This window comes from Delphinus delphis, chromosome 2 (assembly GCF_949987515.2).
Source record: "Delphinus delphis chromosome 2, mDelDel1.2, whole genome shotgun sequence".
Classification (NCBI taxonomy): Eukaryota; Metazoa; Chordata; class Mammalia; order Artiodactyla; family Delphinidae; genus Delphinus; species Delphinus delphis.
The window spans coordinates 127,321,073-127,344,522 of NC_082684.1; the positions used below are offsets into that span (position 1 = coordinate 127,321,073).

General features: G+C 36.5%; 1 protein-coding gene across 1 annotated transcript in view; it reads right to left on the reverse strand.

Annotated features, from left to right (window-relative positions):
* The window catches only part of SCAPER (S-phase cyclin A associated protein in the ER), a 493,174-nt gene that overhangs the window by 351,481 nt on the left and 118,243 nt on the right, over nucleotides 1-23,450 (reverse strand). Inside the window, exons 7-8 of the mRNA XM_060005554.1 lie at nucleotides 22,112-22,228; nucleotides 11,782-11,942 (exon numbers count right to left, since the gene is read on the reverse strand). Coding sequence (XP_059861537.1) covers nucleotides 11,782-11,942; nucleotides 22,112-22,228 — 278 coding nt within the window. The remainder of the gene's footprint in view (nucleotides 1-11,781; nucleotides 11,943-22,111; nucleotides 22,229-23,450) is intronic.

Sequence of the window (23,450 nt, forward strand, 5' to 3'; positions counted from 1 at the left end):
GCAAAAGTTAACAGAATTCAGCACCACCAAACCAGCTTTACAACAAATGCTAAAGGAACTTCTCTAGGCAGGAAACACAAGAGAAGGAAAAGACCTACAAAAACAAACCCAAAACAATTAACAAAATGGTAAAAGGAACATACATATCAATAACTACCTTAAATGTAAATGCATTAAATGCTCCAACCAAAAGACACAGACTGGCTGAATGCATAGAAAAGCAAGACCCATATATATGCTGCCTACAAGAGACCCACTTCAAAACCACGAACACATACAGACTGAAAGTGAGGAGATAGACAAAGATATTCCATGCAAATGGAAATCAAAAGAAAGCTGGAGTAGCAATTCTCATATCAGACAAAATACACTTTAAAATAGACTATTACAAGAGACAAAGAAGGACACCACATCATTATCAAGGGATTGATCCAAGAAGAAGATATAATAATGGTAAATATTTATGCACCCAACATAGGAGCACCGCAATACATAAGGCAAATAATATCAGCCATAAAAGGGGAAATTGACAGCAACACAATCATACTAGAGGACTTTAACACCCCACTTTCACCCATGGACATATCATCCAAAATGAAAATAAACAAGGAAACACAAGCTTTAAATGAAACATTAAACAAGATGGACTTCACTGATATTTATAGGACGTTCCATCCAAAAACCAACACAATACACTTTCTTCTCAAGTGCTCATGGAATATTCTCCAGGATAGATCATATCTTGGGTCACAAATCAAGCCTTGGTAAATTTAAGAAAATTAAAAGAGTATCAAGTATCTTTTCTGACCACAATGCTATGAGACTAGATATCAATTACAGGAAAAGATCTGTAAAAAATACAAACACATGGAGGCTAAACAATACACTACTTAATAACCAACAGATCACTGAAGAAATCAAAGAGGAAATCAAAAAATACCTAGAAACAAATGACAATGAAAACACAAGGACCCAAAACCTTTGGGATGCAGCAAAAGCAGTTCTAAGAGGGAAGTTTACAGCAATACAGTCCTACCTTAAGAAACAGGAAACATCTCAAATAAACAACCTAACCTTACACCTAAAGCAATTAGAGGAAGAAGAACAAAAAAACCCCAAAGTTAGCAGAAGGGAAGAAATCATAAAGATCAGATCAGAAATAAATGAAGAAGAAATGAAGGAAACGATAGCAAAGATCAATAAAACTAAAAGCTGGGTCTTTGAGATGATAAACAAAATTGATAAACCATTAGCCAGAGTCATCAAGAAAAAAAACAAAAGACTCAAATCAATAGAAATAGAAATGAAAAAGGAGAAGTAACAACTGACACTGCAGAAATACAAAGGACCATGAGAGATTACTACAAGCAACTCTATGCCAATAAAACGGAAAAACTGGAAGAAAGGGACAAATTCTTAGAAATGCACAACCTGCCAAGACTGAACAAGGAAGAAATAGAAAATATGAACAGTCCAATCACAAGCACTGAAATTGAAACTGTGATTAAAAATCTTCCAACAGAGGGCTTCCGTGATGGCGCAGTGGTTGAGAGTCCGCCTGCCGATGCAGGGGACACGGGTTCGTGCCCCGGTCCGGGAAGATCCCACATGCCGCGGAGCGGCTGGGCCCGTGAGCCATGGCTGCTGAGCCTGCGCGTCCGGAGCCTGTGCTCCACAACGGGAGAGGCCGCAATGGTGAGAGCCCTGCGTACCGCAAAAAAAAAAATCTTCCAACAAACAAAAGCCCAGGACCAGATGGATTCACAGGCAAATTCTATCAAACATTTAGGGAAGAGCTAACACATCTCCTTCTCAAACTCTTCCAAAATATAGCAGAGGGAGGAACACTCCCCAACTCCTTCAATGAGGCCACCATCACCCTGACACCAAAACCAGACAAAGATGTCACAAAGAAAGAAAACTACAGGCCAATATCGCTGTTGAACATAAATGCAAAAATCCTGAACAAAATACTAGCAAACAGAATCCAACACCATATTAAAAGGATCATACACCATGATCAAGTGGGGTTTATCCCAGGAATGCAAGGATCCTTCAATATATGCAAATCCCTAAATGTGATACACCATATTAACAAATTGAAGGCGAAAAACTATATGATCATCTGAATAGATGCAGAAAAACCTTTCGACAAAATTCAACATCCATTTATGATAAAAACCCTCCAGAAAGTAGGCATAGAGGGAACTTTCCTCAACATAATAAAGGACATATATGACAAACCCAAAGCCAACATCGTCCTCAATGGGGAAAAACTGAAAGCATTTCCACTATTATCAGGAACAAGACAAGGTTGCCCACTCTCACCACTATTATTTTAACATAGTTTTGGAAGTTTTAGCCACAGCAATCAGAGAAGCAAAAGGAATAAAAGGAATCCAAAACAGAAAAGAAGAAGTAAAGCTCTCACTGTTTGCAGATGACATGATACTATACATAGAGAATCCTAAAGATGCTACCATAAAACTACTAGAGCTAATCAATGAATTTGGTAAAGTTGCAGGATACAAAATTAATGCACAGAAATCTCTTGCATTTCTATACACTAAAGCTGAAAAATCTGAAAGTGAAATTAAGAGAACACTCCCATTTACCATGGCAACGAAAGAATAAAATATCTAGGAATAAACCTACCTAAGGAGACAAAAGATCTGTGTGCAGAAAATTATAAGACACTGATGAAAGAAACTGAAGATGATACAAATAGATGGAGAGATGTACCATGTTCTTGGATTGGAAGAAACAACATTGTGAAAATGATTCTAGTACCCAAATCAATCTACAGATTCAATGCAATCCCTATCAAACTACCACTGGCATTTTTCACAGAACTAGAATGAAAAATTTCACAATTCGTATGGAAACACAAAAGACCCTGAACAGTTAAAGCAATCTTGAGAAAGAAAAATGGAGCTGGAGGAATCAGACTCCCTGACTTCAGACTATACTACAAAGCTACAGTAATCAAGACAGTATGGCCCTGGCACAAAAACAGAAATATAGATCAATGTAACAGGACAGAAAGATCAGAGATAAACCCACGCACATATGGTCACCTTATCTTTGAGAAAGGAGGCAAGAGTATACAGTGTAGGAAAGACTGCCTCTTCAATAAGTGGTGATGGGAAAACTGGACAGGTACATGTAAAAGAATGAAATTAGAATACTCGCTAACACCATACACAAAAATAAACTCAAAATGGATTAAAGACCTAAATGTAAGGCCAGACTCTATAAAACTCTTAGAGGAAAACGTAGGCAGAACACTGTATGACATAAATGACAACAAGATCCTTTTTGACCCACCTCTTAGAGAAATGTAAATAAAACCAAAAATAAACAAATGGGACCTAATGAAACTTAAAAGCTTTTGCAAAACAAAGGAAACCATAAACAAGATGAAAAGACAACCCTCAGAATGGGAGAAAATATTTGCAAACGAAGCAACTGACAAAGGATTAATCTCCAAAATATACAAGCAGCTTATGTGGCTCAATATCAAAAAAACAAACAACCCAATCCAAAAATGGTCAGAAGACCTAAATAGACATTTCTCCAAAGAACATACACAGATTGTCAACAAACACATGAAAGGATGCTCAACATCACTAATCATTAGAGAAATGCAAATCAAAACTACAAGGAGGTATCACCTCACACCCGTCAGAATGGCTATCATCAAAAAATCTACAAACAGTAAATGCTGGAGAGGGTGTGGAGAAAAGGGAACCCTCTTGCACTGTTGGTGGGAATGTAAATTGATACAGCCACTATGGAGAACAATATGGAGGTTCCTTAAAAATCTAAAAATAGAACTACCATATGACCCAGCAATCCCACTACTGGGCATATACCCTGAGAAAACCATAATTCAAAAAGAGTCATGGGCTTCCCTGGTGGCGCAGTGGTTGAGAGTCCGCCTGCCGATGCAGGGGACACGGGTTCGTGCCCCAGTCCGGGAAGATCCCACATGCCACGGAGTGGCTGGGCCCGTGAGCCATGGCCACTGAGCCTGCGCGTCTGGAGCCTGTGCTCCGCAACGGGAGAGGACACAACAGTGAGAGGCCCGCGTACCGAAAAAAAAAAAAAAAAGAGTCATGTACCACAGTGTTCACTGCAGCACTATTTACAACAGCCAGAACAAGGAAGCAACTAAGTGTCCATCAACAGATTAATGGATATAGAAGATGTGGCACATATATACAATGGAATATTACTCAGCCATAAAAAGAAATGAAACTGAGTTATTTGTAGTGAGGTGGATGGACCTAGAGTCGGTCATACAGAGTGAAGTAAGTCAGGAAGGGAGAAAGAAATATCATATGCTTACTCATATATATGGAATCTAAAGGAAAACAAAGAAAATGGTTCTGATGAACCTAGGGGCAGGACAGGAATGAAAACACAGACATAGAGAATGGACTTGAGGACACGGGGAAGGGAAAGGGAAGCTGAGACAAAGTGAGAGAGTTACACTGACATATGTACACTACCAAATGTAATATAGCTAGTGGGAAGCAGCTGCATAGGACAGGGAGATCAGCTCGGTGTTTTGCAACCACCTAGAGGGTTGGGATATGAAGGGTGGGAATGAGACGCAAGAGGGAGGGTATATGGGGATATACGTATGCATATAGTGATACAACAGAAAGTAACACAACATTGTAAAGCAATTATACTCCAGTAAAGATATTAAAGGAAAAAAGAAAAAGAAAAAAAAAAGCCCTGGAATAATCCCAACCTGACTGTGATTTGTTATCATTTTTATTTATCGCTGTATTTAATTCACTAATATGTTGTTCACTGTTCAAGAGAAAATGTTTTATTATAATATCCTTTTTAGGTTTTGATATTAAGGTTATAAAATGATCTCTCTTTTAGTCTGAGGAAGAGTTTCTTTAAGATTGAATGTATCTTTACCTAAAATGTTTGGAAGAATTCACAGGTGAAGCCATTTTGACCTGGAATTTTCTTTGTGAAAAAATGTTTCATTATTAACTCACATTTTTTTAATACTTATAGATTCCTTCAAGTTTTTCTAATTCTTGCTATGCAATTTTTGTTATGTTTTTCAAGTTATTTGTTAATTTCTTCTAAATTTCTAAATTTAGTGTATAATATTGCTCAGAATTTCTTTTTAATATTTTGGGGATCTGTGCCAATGCCCCTGTTTCATTCCTGGTGCTAGGCCTTGTCTCCTTTTTTTCTTGGTATTACTAGAAGTCTGTTAATTTTATTGGTCTATTTGAAGAACTACATTTTGGTTTTGTTAATTTTTCTCTATTCTCACCTGTATTTTTCCTTCCATATTCCCTGGGTCTAGCTTGTTCTTTTCTAACTTCTTGAGATGGACAGAGTATGGATTTTAGGTTTTCCTCCTTTCTAATTGGTGTAATTGAAGCTAGAAAATTTCCTCAAAGCATAGCTTTACCCTAATCCCAAAGATTTCAAATGTTCATTCTTATTCAACTGACATTTTCTAATTTTCAGTGTGATTTCTTCCCTGACTCATGGATTATTCAGATATATATTCCAAAATTCCAAAAATCTGAAAATTGTACAGCTACATTTTTGTAATTAATTTCTAACTTCATTCCACTGTGTTAAGACAGGCAGAATAAGTTCAATCATCTGAAAGTTGTTGAAACTTGTTTACTGTGTCAATTTTGGTAAATATTCCATGTTTGCTTGAATATGTATTTGGACTTACAGGCATGACAAAGTAGCCTGTATTAAAATTAATCTTCTTCCTGCCAAACAGAACTACAAGAGCTAGATGAAATATATAAATGAATTGTTTAAAGGCATTGGAAAGCAACCAGTATAGGCAAGACTTGAGGAACTACAATTCCTGAGAATAGGGACAACAACATGAGATCCACATTCACCCTAGAATTTTCCCTGAAGACTGCTGGAATTCACAGTGTAGGAAAGTGAGTTCTAGCAGAAACCAGCAGTCCTATCTAGCTAAGACAGATATTGGAGTTCGATGAGTCTAAAGAAACTGGGGCTTCAGGGGAAAAAATCTTGGAGAGGGGGAAACTGCAGGAAAGTAAGCCAAAAGAATCTGCATTCAATCTTCCCCTAAGAAGTCTGACAACTGCTAAGCTTTGCATATACAGGGCAAGATTCCAAGACACCCAGCAGAAAACAGCAGCTGGGATGCTAATGAACTAAGCAGATATTGTAGCAACTGTATGGTGCCGAGGAAATAAAAGTTGGAACTCAGGAATGAAGTGGTCTTGGCAAGCACCCCAGGTTTTCAATTGAGACTCCAAAAGGAACAAGAAAAAACTAAAACACATCAACTTTAATAAAACCTCAAGCCAAACCTTGACAGGATTAAGGTGTTCTGCTTGTTCTCTACCTTACTGCCATAAAAAACTATATATTTTTAGAAGAAGTCTCTATAACTTTTAGTATACAATGTTAAACATTCAATTAAATATGAGGCATCCTAATCAAAAAGAGTAAAATAACTCTAAACTGCCCCAAAACTGTTTTTTAAACTAACAAACTCACAGATGGTTCAAACATTTTACTTTTCAGACACAAATTTTTAAAATAGCTATTATTAATATGTTCAAGAAAATATGGATTAGACATACAGAACAGAGAATGAGCAGAATGACTAGAAGACATATCAGTAAAAAGTTTCCAGATTGAAGTAACAAAAGGGAAAAAAATGGAAAAAAAAAAGCATTAGTTGTTAGACATATCAATTATGTCAAGTTCATTAATCAGGTTGTTTAGATATTTTTGATCTTTACTGATCTTTATCTACAGGTACTATCATTTGAGACAGTTATGGTAAAATCTCCCAGTGTAAATATAGACTTTTTTTCAATTTTTCCTTTCAGTCCTGTCAGGGTTTGCTTTATATGTTTTAAAGATATGTTATGTACATATAAATTCAGAGTTACTTTATCTCTCTGTTGAAATGACCCTTTAATAATTTTTAAAAATCTCTAAAATGTTGCTTGGCTACTCTTATTTCATCTGGTAACAATACTAGCTTTGAATTGAATGGGGTATGTATAGAATATCTTTCCCTGCCTTTTCCTTTTGACTTTTCTACATTTTAATATTGAAGGTGTATCTCTTATAAGCAGAATACAATTGGGCTTTTTTTTGTGTGTGTGTGGTACGCGGGACTCTCACTGCTGTGGTCTCTCCCGTTGCGGAGCACAGGCTCTGGACGCGCAGGCTCAGCGGCCATGGCTCACGGGCCCAGCCGCTCCGCAGCATGTGGGATCTTCCCGGACCGGGGCACGAACCTGTGTCCCCTGCATCAGCAGGCGGACTCTCAACCACTGCGCCACCAGGGAAGCCCCTATTTTTAAAAGTGTTATAATCTTCATTTTTAAAATTTAATATTTAGACCATTTACATTTAATGTAGGGATTGATACATTTACTTCTATTACATTATAATTCTTTTTTTGATTTGTCTTATGTGTTTTGTGTTTCTTTTTTTCCTCTTGCTTTCTTTTGGATTGATCAAAAAGATTATTAGTTGAACATTCGTTTATTCTTCTTTGTGGTTTTCCTGAATTTATAACACAGCGTTGACTTATGTCTAATGCAAACGAGCACTCTTGTAACTGCTTAGACAATGTTAGAACCTAGAAAATATAAACTCCATTTATTCCTCTCTTATCTTTTGGGTTACTGTCATAAATTTTCATTCTACATATATGTCAAGCTCCACAAGACATTGTTTCACACAGTCAATACACATTTAAGGTTATCTGCATTTTTATTCCTTCTAGTTTTTTTCATTCCTTCATGCATTTCTGGGATGCTATCTGGAATCATTTTCCTGCCATCTGAAGAACTCTGTGGTTTTTTTTAGTGTAGGTCTGACTACAAATTCTCTCAATTTTTATTCATCTAGAACTACCTTTATTTCACCTTCATTTTTGAAGGTTATTTTTTGCTGGATGCAGAATTCTGTCTCTCCAGTTATTTTCTTTCAGCACCTTAAAGATCTCATTCCACTGCCATCTGGCTTTCATCAGCTATAAGTTGACTCTTGCTCATTTTAAAAGTCTTTTTTTTTTTTAAAGCTGTGACTACTTGCAAAGATTTTCTTTCTTTGATTTTTAATATTTTTATTATATTGCATCTAGATGAGATTTGTTTTATATTTTTCCTAGTTGGAGTTTATAGTGGTTCTTGAATATAAGACAGTATCTTTTGACAGTTTGGGGAAATCTTCAGTGATTACCTCCTCAAAGGTTGCTTTTGTACCATTCATACCATCCCTTCAGACTCCACTTACAGGTGTGCCTCTTATGCTCTTCTCTGCATTCTCCTTTCTCTCTTTTCTCTCCATGATATAGCCTCAGTATTTTCTACTGACTTAGAATTAATTCAATCCCAACTCTCCTAAATTTTAAATCTCTTCTCAGTGTGGGTAAACACATTAGTTGTTTTAAGAATTTCATTTATCTTCCTGGATTCCTCCCTTCCAGGGCACTGTGACCATAAAAAAATCTGGACTGGCTGCTATCTAGACATTTACACAGCAATCATCCTGGGATCACCACCACAGAATTATTACCTTTGCCTCTTCTCTGTACTGGCTCCCTCTTGTAGTGACAGTGTCCATAGAGTTAAAAATCTTTTGAGACCTAGAATGTTTGAAAATGTCTTTAATCTACTCTCACATCTAATGGATAATTTGGCTGGACATAGGATTTTAGCTTAGAAATTATTTTCCTCCAGAATTTTGAAGACATTGCTCAATTTTCTTGTGGCTTCTAGTGATAATTCTGCAAAAGCAGGTGTCATTCTGATTCTTGGTCATTTGTAAACAAACTGATTCTTTTCTCTAATTTTTTAGAGCCTCTCATCGTCTGTAGTACTCATAAATTTACCACCTTTTTTTTTTTTTTTTTTTTTTTTTTTTTGCAGTACACGGGCCTCTCACTGTTGTGGCCTCTCCCGTTGCGGAGCACAGGCTCCGGACGCGCAGGCTCAGCGGCCATGGCTCACGGGCCCAGCCGCTCTGCAGCATGTGGGATCTTCCTGGACCGGGGCACGAACCTGTGTCCCTTGCATTGGCAAGCAGACTCTCAACCACTGCGCCACTAGGGAAGCCCCTCCCAACATGTTCTGATGTCACTGCAGTTTCATCCATTATAGTGGGCACTTAATGGGCCCTTTTGGTTAAAAACTTATTATCTTTCTGTTAAACAAAATTTCCTTTAATTATTTCATGACTTCTTCCTTTTCCTTTATCTTTCTATAATCCATGTTATTCAAATAGTGGATAGTCCAGTATCTATTTTTATATAATAAGTCTAAAACTTAGCATCTTAAAATACTATGTTATTTCCATGCAATTCTTTGACTCAGGAATCTGAAGAGTGCTCAGTTTGGTGGGGGGAGGTGTAGGAGGGGGTTCATCTCATCTCCATATGGTGTCAGCAAGGGTGGTTCAACTGAGACCAGAGAATTCATGATAGCTTCACCACATGTCCAAATCTTTCATACTAGTTACTGGCTGAGACTAAGTTCTTCTCCGGGCCACTTTCTCTTCACATGGTCTCTCATTATTCAGCAGCCTATCTTGGGCTTCTTTACATGGTAGCTGGCTTCCAACAAGGAGAAAATTGAAGCTGCAAGCCCTCTTACCAGCTAGGTTGGGAATTTACCAAACCTCACTCTAGATACATTCTATTGATTATATCAAGTCACAGGACCAACCAAAGATTTAAGGCGAGGGAAAACAGAATCTACCACTTGACAGTGGAAGTGGCATGCATGCACAGGGATGAGAGAAACTGTTCACACCCATCTTTGCAGACAATCTACCACAGTCCACAATCTGGCTTCAGATTGCCTAAGTCTTCCAAGACTACCAGACATTCATCAATTAGAGAATCAGCCTTGAAGACCAATATCTCATGATCTATGTCAGATTTGGATGTGTTCCTCAGGTGTGGGTTCTCTTGATCTGGAAACCTGGCAGTTCAAGTAGAAGAGGGCTTGAAGTGGAAGCAAGATTGAGGTATCTCAACATTATCTTTATCCATAGTCTTCTACTTAGTCTCGTTGTTTGCAATACAGTACCCCCACCTTCCAATGTGTCTGGTATCTCTCAGGTCAAATACCATCTTTTGTACCTTCTCTAGAAACTAAACCTCCAATATTCTGTAGGGTGAGAGAGATACATCTACTCTCATCCTACTATTCAGAGTTATGGGGAAGTGGGGAAGATTCGAGATTCTTCTTATAATCCCTACCTATACCCTCACTTCCAGAGATACCTGCTCCCACCAATTTCTGATCCTTTTGGAAGTTATGTGGATCAAATTGGATTGCTTGACAGTTTTGCCCACCCCCTGAGCTGAGGATTCAGCTAGCTTACTCAAATGTCACAATTGGTCTTGCTATTTTCCAACTTTCAAAAATTTGTTCATGTCATCTCTTCTCCTGTCTCTTTTTCCTTAAGTCCTTTCATATCATTTTAGTTGAGTCTGGGGAAAAAGCAAAGTAACTGCATGTGCTCACTCTATCATCTTTAACAAAAATCAATTTTATAGCATATCATTACAAACTTGAGTACTATACCTACTGTAATTATAAATGACTTAAGATATACACCATAATTCACTGTGCAAAACAGTGCATCAAAACCCCACAACTGAAAACCAAAGTGGTCAAAAACAAAATTCCTTGGTATATTAACGAGTATTTTTAAGCCTAGTCATAATGAAGATCTATCATTTCACTTCAACCAAACGGGTCACACTCATAAATAATCTGAGAGTACTGCTTTAAACAAAACCATGATACATGCTAATACTATAATTCCTTTAAGTTCTTTTGCAGTTTTGATTTTTTAACACATTTCTCTCAGACTTTCAAGACACAGACACTAAACTTCATGATTCCACATTTTCCTACCTTTTCCTAAGAAAGAACTCATACCAACTCTCAATTTTCTACTTTCTCAATGGAGAAAGCAAGGGTAATATATTCCATAAAAGTAAGGTATGTATCTGAAATAAGCCAATAGCACTTACTGAGACCAAAATGGAAAAACAGCGCAACAACATCAATAATGCAAAGGTGGCAATACCTTTGTTATATCCAATAAAACATTTCTTTATGAACCAAAAAACTCCAAAGTGACCCTTCATTGAATAGAAAAGAAAGCAGTATTCTCAAGTTGTTCCTTAACTAATAAGACAAACTCATTATTACTTACTATCACTCTAAAATCTAAGCCTCTAAAGATGTATAAAAATCCACTCTGGATTTATGAAGGAAACTCCTATGGAATCAATTCAGATGAGTCTTCAGAATTACAGCCCTTCTATTTATTTTTGCCCCTTTATTATTCTGATGGTATGGAAAACAGATATGTGAGTAAAGATAAACACATGATATTATTTTAGTACCCAAACAATATTTAAACATTAATGAAATGAAGTACTGACATGACATTTTAAAGTGTATACTACCTAGAAGATGAACTACTTTATTTCTCTTCTACTTACAAATGAACTGACAAAAGATATCATTCTCCTTAAAGTTTACACAGGGCAAACCTGAGACTAGAATGACCTCCAAAAGTTTTCATACAGTTAAGATGATTTTATGATTTTAACTAAGGCAAATTAACATCATATAAATGATGCACAAAGATAAATATATAATGTTATTAGCACCAAATTCAAATAAAATAAATATCTTCACATAAATCTACTTGTCTAATACATACAAAGGTTGATTCAAAGTCACTTGCCATTTTTGCGGGAAGGCTTCTGCACTGTCATTGGTGGGCAAGACTGGGCAGGTGCTACATCCGAAGAAGCAGTAGAGCCTGTATGATGAGCCTTTACCTTGTCAGCCCAACTGACACCTGTGGGAGCCAGACGCGGAGCAGCCACTGTGCCAGGTGAACCCCTATGGAGAAAATGACAGCATTTAATAAATCAAATATAAATTAAAATTTTAAAAATATAGTTAATATATTTAAATTTTAAATGCATTTTGTGTGTGTGTGTGTGTGTGTGTATCCACATATATAGAATAACATACTACCACAGCAATTTAAGGCAAATATACTCATAAATTTATCTTCTTCTAATACTTCATTAATATACCATAACATATTATATGGGAACAAATATAACAAAAAAGCTCTCACCAGATTGGTTTAAAAGAAAATTTCAGTTAAATGGGGAATCTTAAAAAAAATGCATATATTTTTTATTTAAAATTTTATTTTCATTTAAAACTCATAACTTTTAATATAAATGTGCATTAATTTGCCAATTTATCAATGTAGGCATTATTAAAACAGGCTTTTTTTGTGTATATTATTTCATACATGATGCCTCATTGACAATGTCCAATTTTGTTTTCTTTAAAATGGAGTGATACTTTAGTGACACCTATTAAATAATCTTAGTACACAATCCTCCTCAGTTTTAATAATAATTTCCCCAATCTTTCACAGCTGTCCTATCCACTCATCTGACAGCAAAACTTTAACAGTTCACTTTATGAAAGCTTTCCAAAAACTTATCTTAGTTTTCACAGAAACAATGACTCTTTTACACTCACATTTTAGTGGTTTACTTAATATTTAAGTTATGAGTTATTATATAGACAACTTGAGTAAACAAGTTTGGTAACTAACTGCATAGTCTAAAGCATTTAACTCAACCAGGAAGAACAGAATTGCGCATATATACTAAAGTAAGCCTATAAGCCACAATCTTTCAGCATGCTTAAACATGTTTTACAATGATAATAAAGAGTCTCAATTAATCCAATGACACAATACATGGAGAGCAGTATGAGAACCTTTACTATGCATGCATTAAAGACTTCCAGGTTAAAATAAACCATTTACTATACAATACTCTGAACCACAGACTAATGGACTGCATTACAGGGAAATTTCCCTTAAACTGGTGATAGAATATAAAAACATTTGGTTTTATTTGCTTATATGTCTTTCCCCCACTCCACTAAGGTCCAATTATTATAAGGTTCCAAAGTCCATCAACCTTCACCTAAGGCAATATTATCTAATAATCTCATATGAAAGCAAAAAACTGGTTCTACTGAATAACACTTTATGAGCTCTTAGTAAGGGTCAAGTATTGATACAATGCCAGATGCTTGTGATAGAGAAGATATGACAAACATCTTGCCTTAAAGAAGGTCATAATATAAGTACAAAGAGTAAACAAACATTAAAAATTCTAACACACTGAGGGTTTGAGGCAGCTGCTGTCGTGGGGTGGATAAGGCAAATCAGCAAGCCACTCCAGTAGCCAGTCACAGGAGAGCAATGCTTTGGACCTGCCATCAGCTTATGACATACAGGATTATGTGTTGCAGAGACCCAGCAAGGAGGTCCACAGTGAGGCTTTTAGTCCTGAGGGAGCCCTTTCTATTCCTTGCTCTTGTGTTGTAGATCCAGCTGTGTGGCTGACAGGGTCTTGGTGCTCCTGCCTGAGCCTCTGAGGTGGGAGAGCCAAATACAGAACACTGGACCATCAGTACCTCCCGGCCCCACATAATATCAATTGGCGAGAGCGCTCACAGACATCTCCGTCTCAATGCTAAGACCCACATGCACCCAACGGCCAGCAAATTCCAGTGCTGGATGTCCCATGCCAAACAACTAGCAAGACAGGAATACAACCCTATCCATTAGCAGAGAGGCTGCCTAAAATCATACTAAGTTCACAGACACCCCAAAGCACACAACCGCATGCGGCCCTACCCACCAGAAAGACAAGATCCAGCCCCACCCACCAGAACACAGGCACCAGTCCCCTCTACCAGGAAGCCTATACAAGTCACTAAACCAACCTCACCCACTGAGGGCAGAAACCGAACACAACAGGAACTACGAACATGCAGCCCACAAAAAGGAGACCCGAAACACAGTAAGTTAAGCAAAATGAGAAGACAGAGAAATACACAGCAGATGAAGGAGCAAAGTAAAAACCCACCACACCAAACAAATGAAGAGGAATTAGGCAGTCTACCTGAAAAAGAATTCAGAGTAATGATAGTAAAGATGATCCAAAATCTTGGAAACAGAATAGAAAAAACAGAAGAAATGTTTAACAAGGACCTAGAAGAACTAAAGAGCAAACGAACAATGATGAGCAACACAATAAATGAAATTTAAAATTCTCCAGAAGAAAGCAATAGCAGTATAACTGAGGCAGAAGAATGGATAAGTGCATAGAAAGTAAAATAGTGGAAATAACTACCACAGAACAGAAGAAAAAAGAATGAAAAGAATTGAGGACAGTCTCAGAGACCTCTAGGACAACATTGAATGCACCAACATTCAAATTATAGGGGTCCCAGAAGAAGAAGAGAAAAAGAAAGGGACTGAGAAAATAGTTGAAGAGATTATGGCTGAAAACTTCACTAATATGGGAAAGGAAATAGTCAATAAAGTAAACGAAGCACAGAGAGTCCTATACAGGATAAATCCAAGGAGAAACACACAAAGACACAAATAATTCAAGCTATCACAAATTAAATACAAAGAAAAAATATTAAAAGCAGCAAGGGAAAGCAACAAATAACATACAAGAGAATCCCCATAAGGTTAACAGCTGATCTTTCAGCAGAAACTCTGCAACCAAGAAGACAGTGGCAGGACATATTTAAAGTGATGACAAGGAAAAACTCACAACCAAGATTACTCTCCCCAGCAAGGATGTCATTCAGATTCAACAGAGAAATTAAAACCTTTACAGACAAGCAAAAGTTAAGAGAATTCAGTACCACCAAACCAGCTTTACAATAAATGCTAAAGGAACTTCTCTAGGCAGGAAACACACGAGAAGGAAAAGACCTACAATAACAAACCCACAACAATTAAGAACATGATATAACTACCATATGATGCAGCAATCCAACTACTGGGCATATAATCTGAGAAAACCATAATTCAAAGAGTCATGTACCAAAATGTTCATTGCAGCTCTATTTACAATAGCCAGGACATGGAAGCAACCTAAGGATCCATCAACAGATGAATGGATAAAGAAGATGTGGCACATATATACAATGGAATATTACTCAGCCATAAAAAGAAATGAAATTGAGTTATTTGTAGTAAGGTGGATGGACCTAGAGTCTGTCATACAGAGAGAAGTAAGTCAGAAAGAGTAAAACAAATACCGTATGCTAACACATATATATGGAATCTAAGAAAAAAAAAGTCATGAAGAACCTAGGGGTAAGACGGGAATAAAGACACAGAACTACTAGAGCATGGACTTGAGGATACGGGGAGGGGAAGGGTAAGCTGTGACAAAGTGAGAGAGTGTCATGGACATTATATACACTACCAAACGTAAAACAGATAGCTAGTGGGAAGTAGCCGCATAGCACAGGGAGATCAGCTAGGTGGTTTGTGACCACCTAGAGGGGTGGGATAGGGAGGGTGGGAGGGAGGGAGACGCAAGAGGGAAGAGATATGGGAACAAATATATATATGTAAAACTGATTCACTTTGTTATAAAGCAGAAACTAACACACCATTGTAAAGCAGCTATACTCCAATAAAGATGTTAAAATAAAAAGAACATGGTAATAGGAACATACATATTGATAATTACCTTAAATGTAAATGGATTAAATGCTCCAACCAAAAGATATAGACTGGCTGAATGGATACAAAAACAAGAAACGTATATATGCTATATACAAGGGACCCACTTCAGACCTAGGGATACATACAGACTGAAAGTGAGGGGGTGGACAGAGATACTCCATGAAAATGGAAATGAAAAGAAAGTTGGAGTAGCAATCCTCATATAAGACAAAATAGACTCTAAAATAAAGACTATTACAAGAGACAAAAAAGGCCACTACATAATGATTAAGGGATAAATCGAAGAAGATATAAATATTGTAAATATTTGTGCGCCCAACACAGGAGCACCTCAATACATAAGGCAAATGTTAACAGCCTTAAGGGGGAAATCGACAATAACACAATGATAGTAGGGGACTATAACATCCCTCTTCCACCAATACACAGATCATCCAAAATGAAAATATTTAAGGAAACAAAAGCTTTAAATGACATATTAAACTTAATTTATATTTATAGGACATTCCATCCAAAAACAAAAGAAAACACTTTCTTCTTAAGTGCTCAAGGAACACTCTCTAGGATATATCATATCTTGGGTCACAAATCAAGCCTTGGTAAATTTAAGAAAGTTGAAACCGTATCAAGTATCTTTTCTGACCACAATGCTATGTGACTAGAAATCAATTACAGGGAAAAAAACCTGTAAAAATTACAAACACATGGAAGCTAAACAGTACACTACTAAATAACCAAGAGATCACTGAAGAAATCAAAGAGTAAATCAAAAAATACCTAGAAACAAATGACAATGAAAACACAATGACCCAAAACCTACGGGAGGCAGCAAAAGCAGTTCTAAGAGGGAACTTTATAGCAATACAATCCTACCTCAAGAAACAAGAAACATCTCAAATAAACAACATAACCTTACATCTAAAGCAATTAGAGAAAGAAGAACAAAAAACCCGCAAAGTTAGCAGAGGAAAGAAATCATAAGGATCAGATCAGAAATAAATGAAAAAGAAATAAAGGAAACAACAGAAAGATCAATAAAACTAAAAGCTGGTACTTTGAGAAGATAAACAAAACTGATAAACCATTAGCCAGACTCATCAAGAAAATACAGAAGAAGACTCAAATCAACAGAATTAGAAATGAAAAAACAGAAGTAACAACCGACACTTCAGAAATACAAAAAATCATAAGGGATTACTACAAGCAACTATATGCCACTAAAACAGACAACCTGAAAGAAATGGACAAATTCTTAGAAAAGCACAACCTTCCGAGACTGAACCAGGAAGAAATAGAAAATATAAACAGACCAATCACAAACAATGAAATTGAAACTGTGATTAAAAATCTTGCAATAAACAAAAGCCCAAGACCAGATGGCTTCACAGGCGAATTCTAGAGAATTCATTTAGAAAAGAGCTAATAACACCTATCCTTCTCAAACTCTTCCAAAATATAGCAGAGGGAGGAACACTTCCAAACTCATTCTACAAGGCCACCATCACCCTGATACCCAAACCAGACAAAGATATCACAAAAAAAGAAAACTACAGGCCAATATCACTGATGAACATAGACGCAAAAATCCTCAACAAAATACTGGCAAACAGAATCCAATGGCACATTAAAAGGATCATATACCATGATCAAGTAGAGTTTATCCCAGGAATGCAAGGATTCTTCAATATACGCAAATCAATCAATGTGATACACCATAATAATAAATTGAAGGATAAAAACCATATGACCATCCCAACAGAGGCAGAAAAAGCTTTCAACAAAATTGAACACCCACTTATGATAAATATTCTCCAGAAAGTAGGCACACAGGGAACCTATCTCAACATAATAAAGACCATATATGACAAACCCACAGCAACATGGTTCTCAATGGTGAAACTCTGAAACCATTTCCTCTAAGACCAGGAACAAAACAAGGTTGCTGACTCTCACCAAGATTGTTCAACACAGTTTTGGAAGTTTTAGCCACAGCAATCAGAGACAAAAAAGAAATAGAAGGAATCCAAATCCGAAAAGAAAAAGTAAAACTGTCACTGTTTGCAGATGACATGATACTGTACATAGAGAATCCTAAAGATGCACCAGAAAACTACTAGAGCTAATCAATGAATCTGGTAAAGTAGCAGGATAAAAATTAATGCACACAAATCTTTTGCATTCCTATACACTAAGATGAAAAATCTGAAAGAGGAATTAAGGAAACACTCCCATTTACCATTTCAACGAAAAGAATAAAATACCTAGGAATAAACCTATCTAAGGAGACAAAACACCAGTATGTAGAAAACTATAAGACACTGATGAAAGAAATTAAAGATGATACAAACAGAGAGATATAGCATGTTCTTGGACTGGAAAAATCAACATTGTGAAAATGACTATACTACCCAAAGCAATCTATAGATTCAGTGCAATCCCTATCAAACTACCAATGGCATTTTTCACAGAACTAGAACAAAAAATTTCACAATTTGTATGGAAGCACAAAAGGCCCCAAATAACACAAAGCAATCTTGAGAAGGAAAAACAGAGCTGGAGGAATCAGGCTCCCTGACTTCAGACTATACTACAAAGCTACAGTAATCAAGACAGTATGGTACTGGCACAAAAATAGAAACACAGATCAATGGAAAAGGATAGAAACCCCAAAGATAAACCCACGCACATATGGTCACCTTATCTTTGAGAATGGAGGCAAAAATATACAATGGAGAAAAGACAGCCTCTTCAGTAAGTGGTGCTGGGAAAACTGGATGGGTACATGTAAAAGAATGAAGTTAGAACACTTCCTAACACCATACACAAAAATAAACTCAAAATGGATTAAAGACTTAAATATAAGGCCAGACTCTATAAAACTCTCAGAAGAAAACATAGGCAGAACACTCTATGACCTAAATCAAAGCAAGATCCCTTTTGACCCACCTCCTAGAGAAATGGTAATAAAAACAAAACTAAACAAATGGGACCTAATGAAACTTCAAAGCTTTTGCACAGCAAAGGAAACCATAAATAAGACGAAAAGACAAGCCTCAGAATGGGAGAAAATATTTGCAAATGAAGCAAGTGTCAAAGGATTAATCTCCAAAATATACAAGCAGCTCATGCAGCTCAATATCAGAAAAACAAACAACCCAATCCAAAAATGGTCAGAAGACCTAAATAGACATTTCTCCAAGGAAGATATACAGATTGTCAACAAACAGATGAAAGGATGCTCAACATCACTAATCATTCGAGAAATGCAAATCAAAACTACAATGAGATATCACCTCACACCAGTCAGAATGGCCATCTTCAAGAAATCTACAAACAATAAATGCTGGAGAGGGTGTGGAGAAAAGGGAACCCTCCTGCACTGTTGGTGGGGATGTAAATTGATACAGCCACTATGGAGAAGAGTATGGAGGTTCCTTAAAAAACTAAAAATAGAACTACCATACGACCCAGCAATTCCACTACTGGGCATATATGCTGAGAAAACCATAATTCAAAAATAGTCATGTACCACAATGTTCACTGCAGCTCTATTTACAATAGCCAGGACATGGAAGCAACCTAAGTGTCCATCGACATATGAAATGGAAAAAGAATATGTGGCACATATATACACTGGAATATTACTCAGCCATAAAAAGAAAAAGAAATTGATCTGTAGTGGTGGATGGACCTAGATTCTGTCATACAGAGTGAAATAAGAAAGAGAAAAACAAATACCGTATGCTAATGCATAAATATGGAATCTAAAAAAAAAAAGGTCTGATGAACCTAGAGGCAGGATAGGAATAAAAACGCAGATGTAGAGAATGGACTTGAGTACATGGGGAGTGGGAAGAGTAAGTTGGGACGAAGTGAGAGCGTAGCATTGACATATATACACTACCAAATGTAAAATAGCTAGTGGGAAGAAGTTGCATAGCACAGAGAGATCAGCTTGGTGCTTTGTGACCACTTAGAGGGGTGGGATAGGGAGGATGGGAGGGAGACGCAATAGGGAGGGGATATGGGGATATATGTATACATATAGTTGATTCACCTTGTTATACAGCAGAAGCTAACACACCATTGTAAAGCAATTATACTCCAATAAAGATGTTAAAAAATATTTTTAACACATTGAAAATCTAATAATATAAGTATATGCAAGGTTTAGCAGTAACAAGAGATAAAAATGACTGTGACACGGTGGGGTGGGGTGGGGTGGGCAGTGAGGGGAGCAGTAAGAAGCCATGAATAAAGGGTAAGTTTTAACAGAAGAAAGATAACTGACCAAGTAAACTACTCACCAATCCTCACACTACACATCAAATGTTAAGACTCACTCTAAAGAACTAAAGTCCAAACAAATTTTCGTCTTTAAAAACAAATTTTGCCAGGGAAATTTAAGGAAAACAACAGTGATGACTGTGATGAACAATATCATAGCTGACAGAGCTGTGAATAGCATTTTGGGCAAACAGGGGCTAACTTAAAAGGAAAAGTTGGAGAAGCTGCCTCAGGAGGCAAAAAGGAGAAATGCTGATAAGTGCTTAAATTAAAAGAGTTGCCTCAGGGCTTCCCTAATCTCTCACCTCTGACTGACCTGGCTCTGAGGAAGCAGGAACTGACAGTAAAGACAGAATTGTAAACTCCAGAGCACGGAAGACAATAGTGATCACATGTAAGACCAGACAAGAGCTAGGAGATTTACTGGTTCAAGGTGATTTACTGATTCAAGGCACTTAAGGAAACCTCTGTCAAATCATTAGTTGACAACTAAGATAACTGAGCAGAAACTTTAGTGACTATACATGACAAAGAACATAGACTTCATAAAACTAGTTCAAGGAAGTCACTAAACAAACAAATAGCAATAAAACCACCACCACTAAACAGCCACAACAACAAATCCTGGAAAGGGTAGCAATCTGATCCCCAGAGCTGTTGCATTATATGATTTAAAATATCCAGTTTTTAACAAAAAAAAAAAAAAATAAGATATTCAAAGAAACAGGAAGGTATGGCTTACTCACAGACACACAAAAAGAACAGTAACTGAAAGAGGTCCTCAAGGAAGCCTGAACTTTGGACTTACTAGACAAAGATTTTACATGAGCTATTATAAATATGTTCAAATAATATCTAAGAACAAAAGGCAACCACATCTAAAAATAAAGTATGATAACATTTCATCAAATACAGAATATCAATAAAGAGAGATTAAATATAAAAAAGAACTACATAGATGTTCTGGAGTTGAAAAGTACAATAATGGAAATGAAAAATTCACCAGAGGGGCTCAACAGCATAACTGAGCTTGCAAAATAAAAAAACAGCAAATTTGAAGACAGGTAAAGTGAGACTATCTAACCCAAGAAACACAAAGAAAAAGAATGCAGGCATTTGAACAGAGTCTCAAAGACCTGTGGAACACCATCATGATTACCAGCACAGGTATAGTGGGATTCCCAGAGGAGAGAAAGGGACAGAAGGAATATCTGCAGAAATAATGGACAAAAATTTCCCAAACTTGATGAAAAACATTCATCTACAAATCCAAAAAGCTCAACAAACCTGAAGTAGGATAAACTCAGAGATCCACACCTAAATACCTCATAGTCAAACTACTGAAAACCAAAGACAAAGAGAGAATTCTGAGAGCAGCAAGAGAAAACTGAGGCATCTCATGAAAGGATTCCCAATAAGAATAACAGTTTATATCTCACCGGAAGCCACGGAAGCCAGAAGGTAGTGAGAGGACATAGTCAAAGTGCTAAAAGAAAAAGACTCTCAACCAAGAATTCTATGCACAGCAAAACTATCCTTCAAAACCTGAAGAATAAGATATTCTCAGATAAACAAAAACTGAGAAAAAATGTCACTAGCAGACCTGCCCAATAAGATATATTAAAGGGAGTTCTTCTGGTTGAAATGATAGGACACTAGACAGTAACTTGAATCCACATGAAGAAATAAAGAGGACCACTAAAAGTAACTACATAGGTAAATTCAAAAGACAATACAAACTTATTTTTTCTTGTAACCTTTTTCTTCTCGTATGTGATATAAAAGTCAACTGCATAAAACAATAATTATAAAACTGTGTTGATGAGATTATAATGTATAAAGATGTAATCCATATGATAATATGGGTAACACAGTTTATGATATATTTAGATCATTTGTTGTGAAAGAAATTGCCAGTTGATGTTACAAATCATTTAGCATGAAATATGTTTATGAGTTTTAATTTTTGGATCCTAATTATGTTTGAATATACAACATTTCCTGAAACTTAAACTTTACTCTCCTGGATTTTTTTAACTTTTTATTCAAACAATTTCAAACATAAACAAAAACATATACATGGATATATTTATAGTGAAATACCAGTTTTATAATACTATATTACCCACAAAAAAATTATTTACTGTAATGCAAGCCTCAGTAGGCTTTTTTGAGTTCATCTCACCCAAAATTTAAGCTTCTTCGAGCATTTGATGTTACACTTATTCTATCTGTTGACGGACTTGGAATCACATGACGTCCTGGGGACATCTTCTTTACTTCCCATGCCAATGAAGTTGGTCTGCCAATTCAAGACATACAGCAGATTAACAGAGAAAAGGGGTGGCAGGGGGAGGGGTAATCTAATCTTTTCTCTTGGTTGTTAGTGCATGAAAACATAAGCAGGTCACAATTTTTCCCTAGTGCATTGTTTTCCAGAAAGTTACCACATTACCAGTAAGTAATCCCAGATGATGCATGGTCCAGGATTTTCCACCCACTACAGCATAGCAGCATAACCGTAATTATCTAAAAAAGGGCTATGGGGTTACAAAGACAGGATATAAACTACTTATATTTTAAAAGCTTCCATACACCCAGCTAAAAACACATTAAAAAGGCAATGGTACTAATTCTGGCTGCTTGTGTCTAATATCCTTGGAGAGCTAAGTGTGTAGAACCGAGATCAAGACAGAAATACAGTGGTGAGGGTTAAAATGTAGAATACACAGGAAAATATGAAGTCTTCGTCCTCTACCTCTTAATCACCTGTGAGAGTGACATCATAGACATTTCACTGCTCTTTGCTATAAAAGCTAACTATTCCTCCTTCTTCACTGGCCCCACAACCAATTAGCTGATAGGATGCACAATCTCTACTAAAATGTTTTTTCCGAAGCAACATCTTCTTTATCCTATGCCCTCAATCAGACCTCCATAACTCCCCAAATCTCCTTGCCTCTTACTTTCCATTTAATCTAGTGATTGTGATTTTTTTCCCATTAAAAAGTAAAATTTATTGTTAGAAAACAAGAAAATTCAGATAGATGATTATCCAAATAAAGTCTAAAGCTTTTGATAACTTATTGCTAAATTGCCTTTCAGAAAGGTTGTAACAAATTACACTTCCACCAGATGAAAAGTACCCATTTTACTTTAACGTTGCCAGTAGTTGGTATCTTGTCTTAGAATTTTCGTTGGCTTGTGAAAGAGACAACATTGTTTGCAAAGCCTAAAATGTTTACTATCTGGCACTTTACAGAAAAAGTCTGCTGACTCCTGTGCTAGAGTTTCAGTCTTTGATGAGTTCCTTTTCCTACAAGGATGTCAATAAAGATGTTTAGTTGAAAAAAAAAATTCACTGGCAAAATGGTATTTGCTTTTGTTTTTTAAATTATAATACACTTACTATCGTTACAAGTGAGGCTGAACTTTTTCACCAGCCATTTAAACTTCATCTTTTGGGATTTGTACATTGGTATCTACTGTCCATTTTATCCACTGATACTTGTATCATTTTCTAA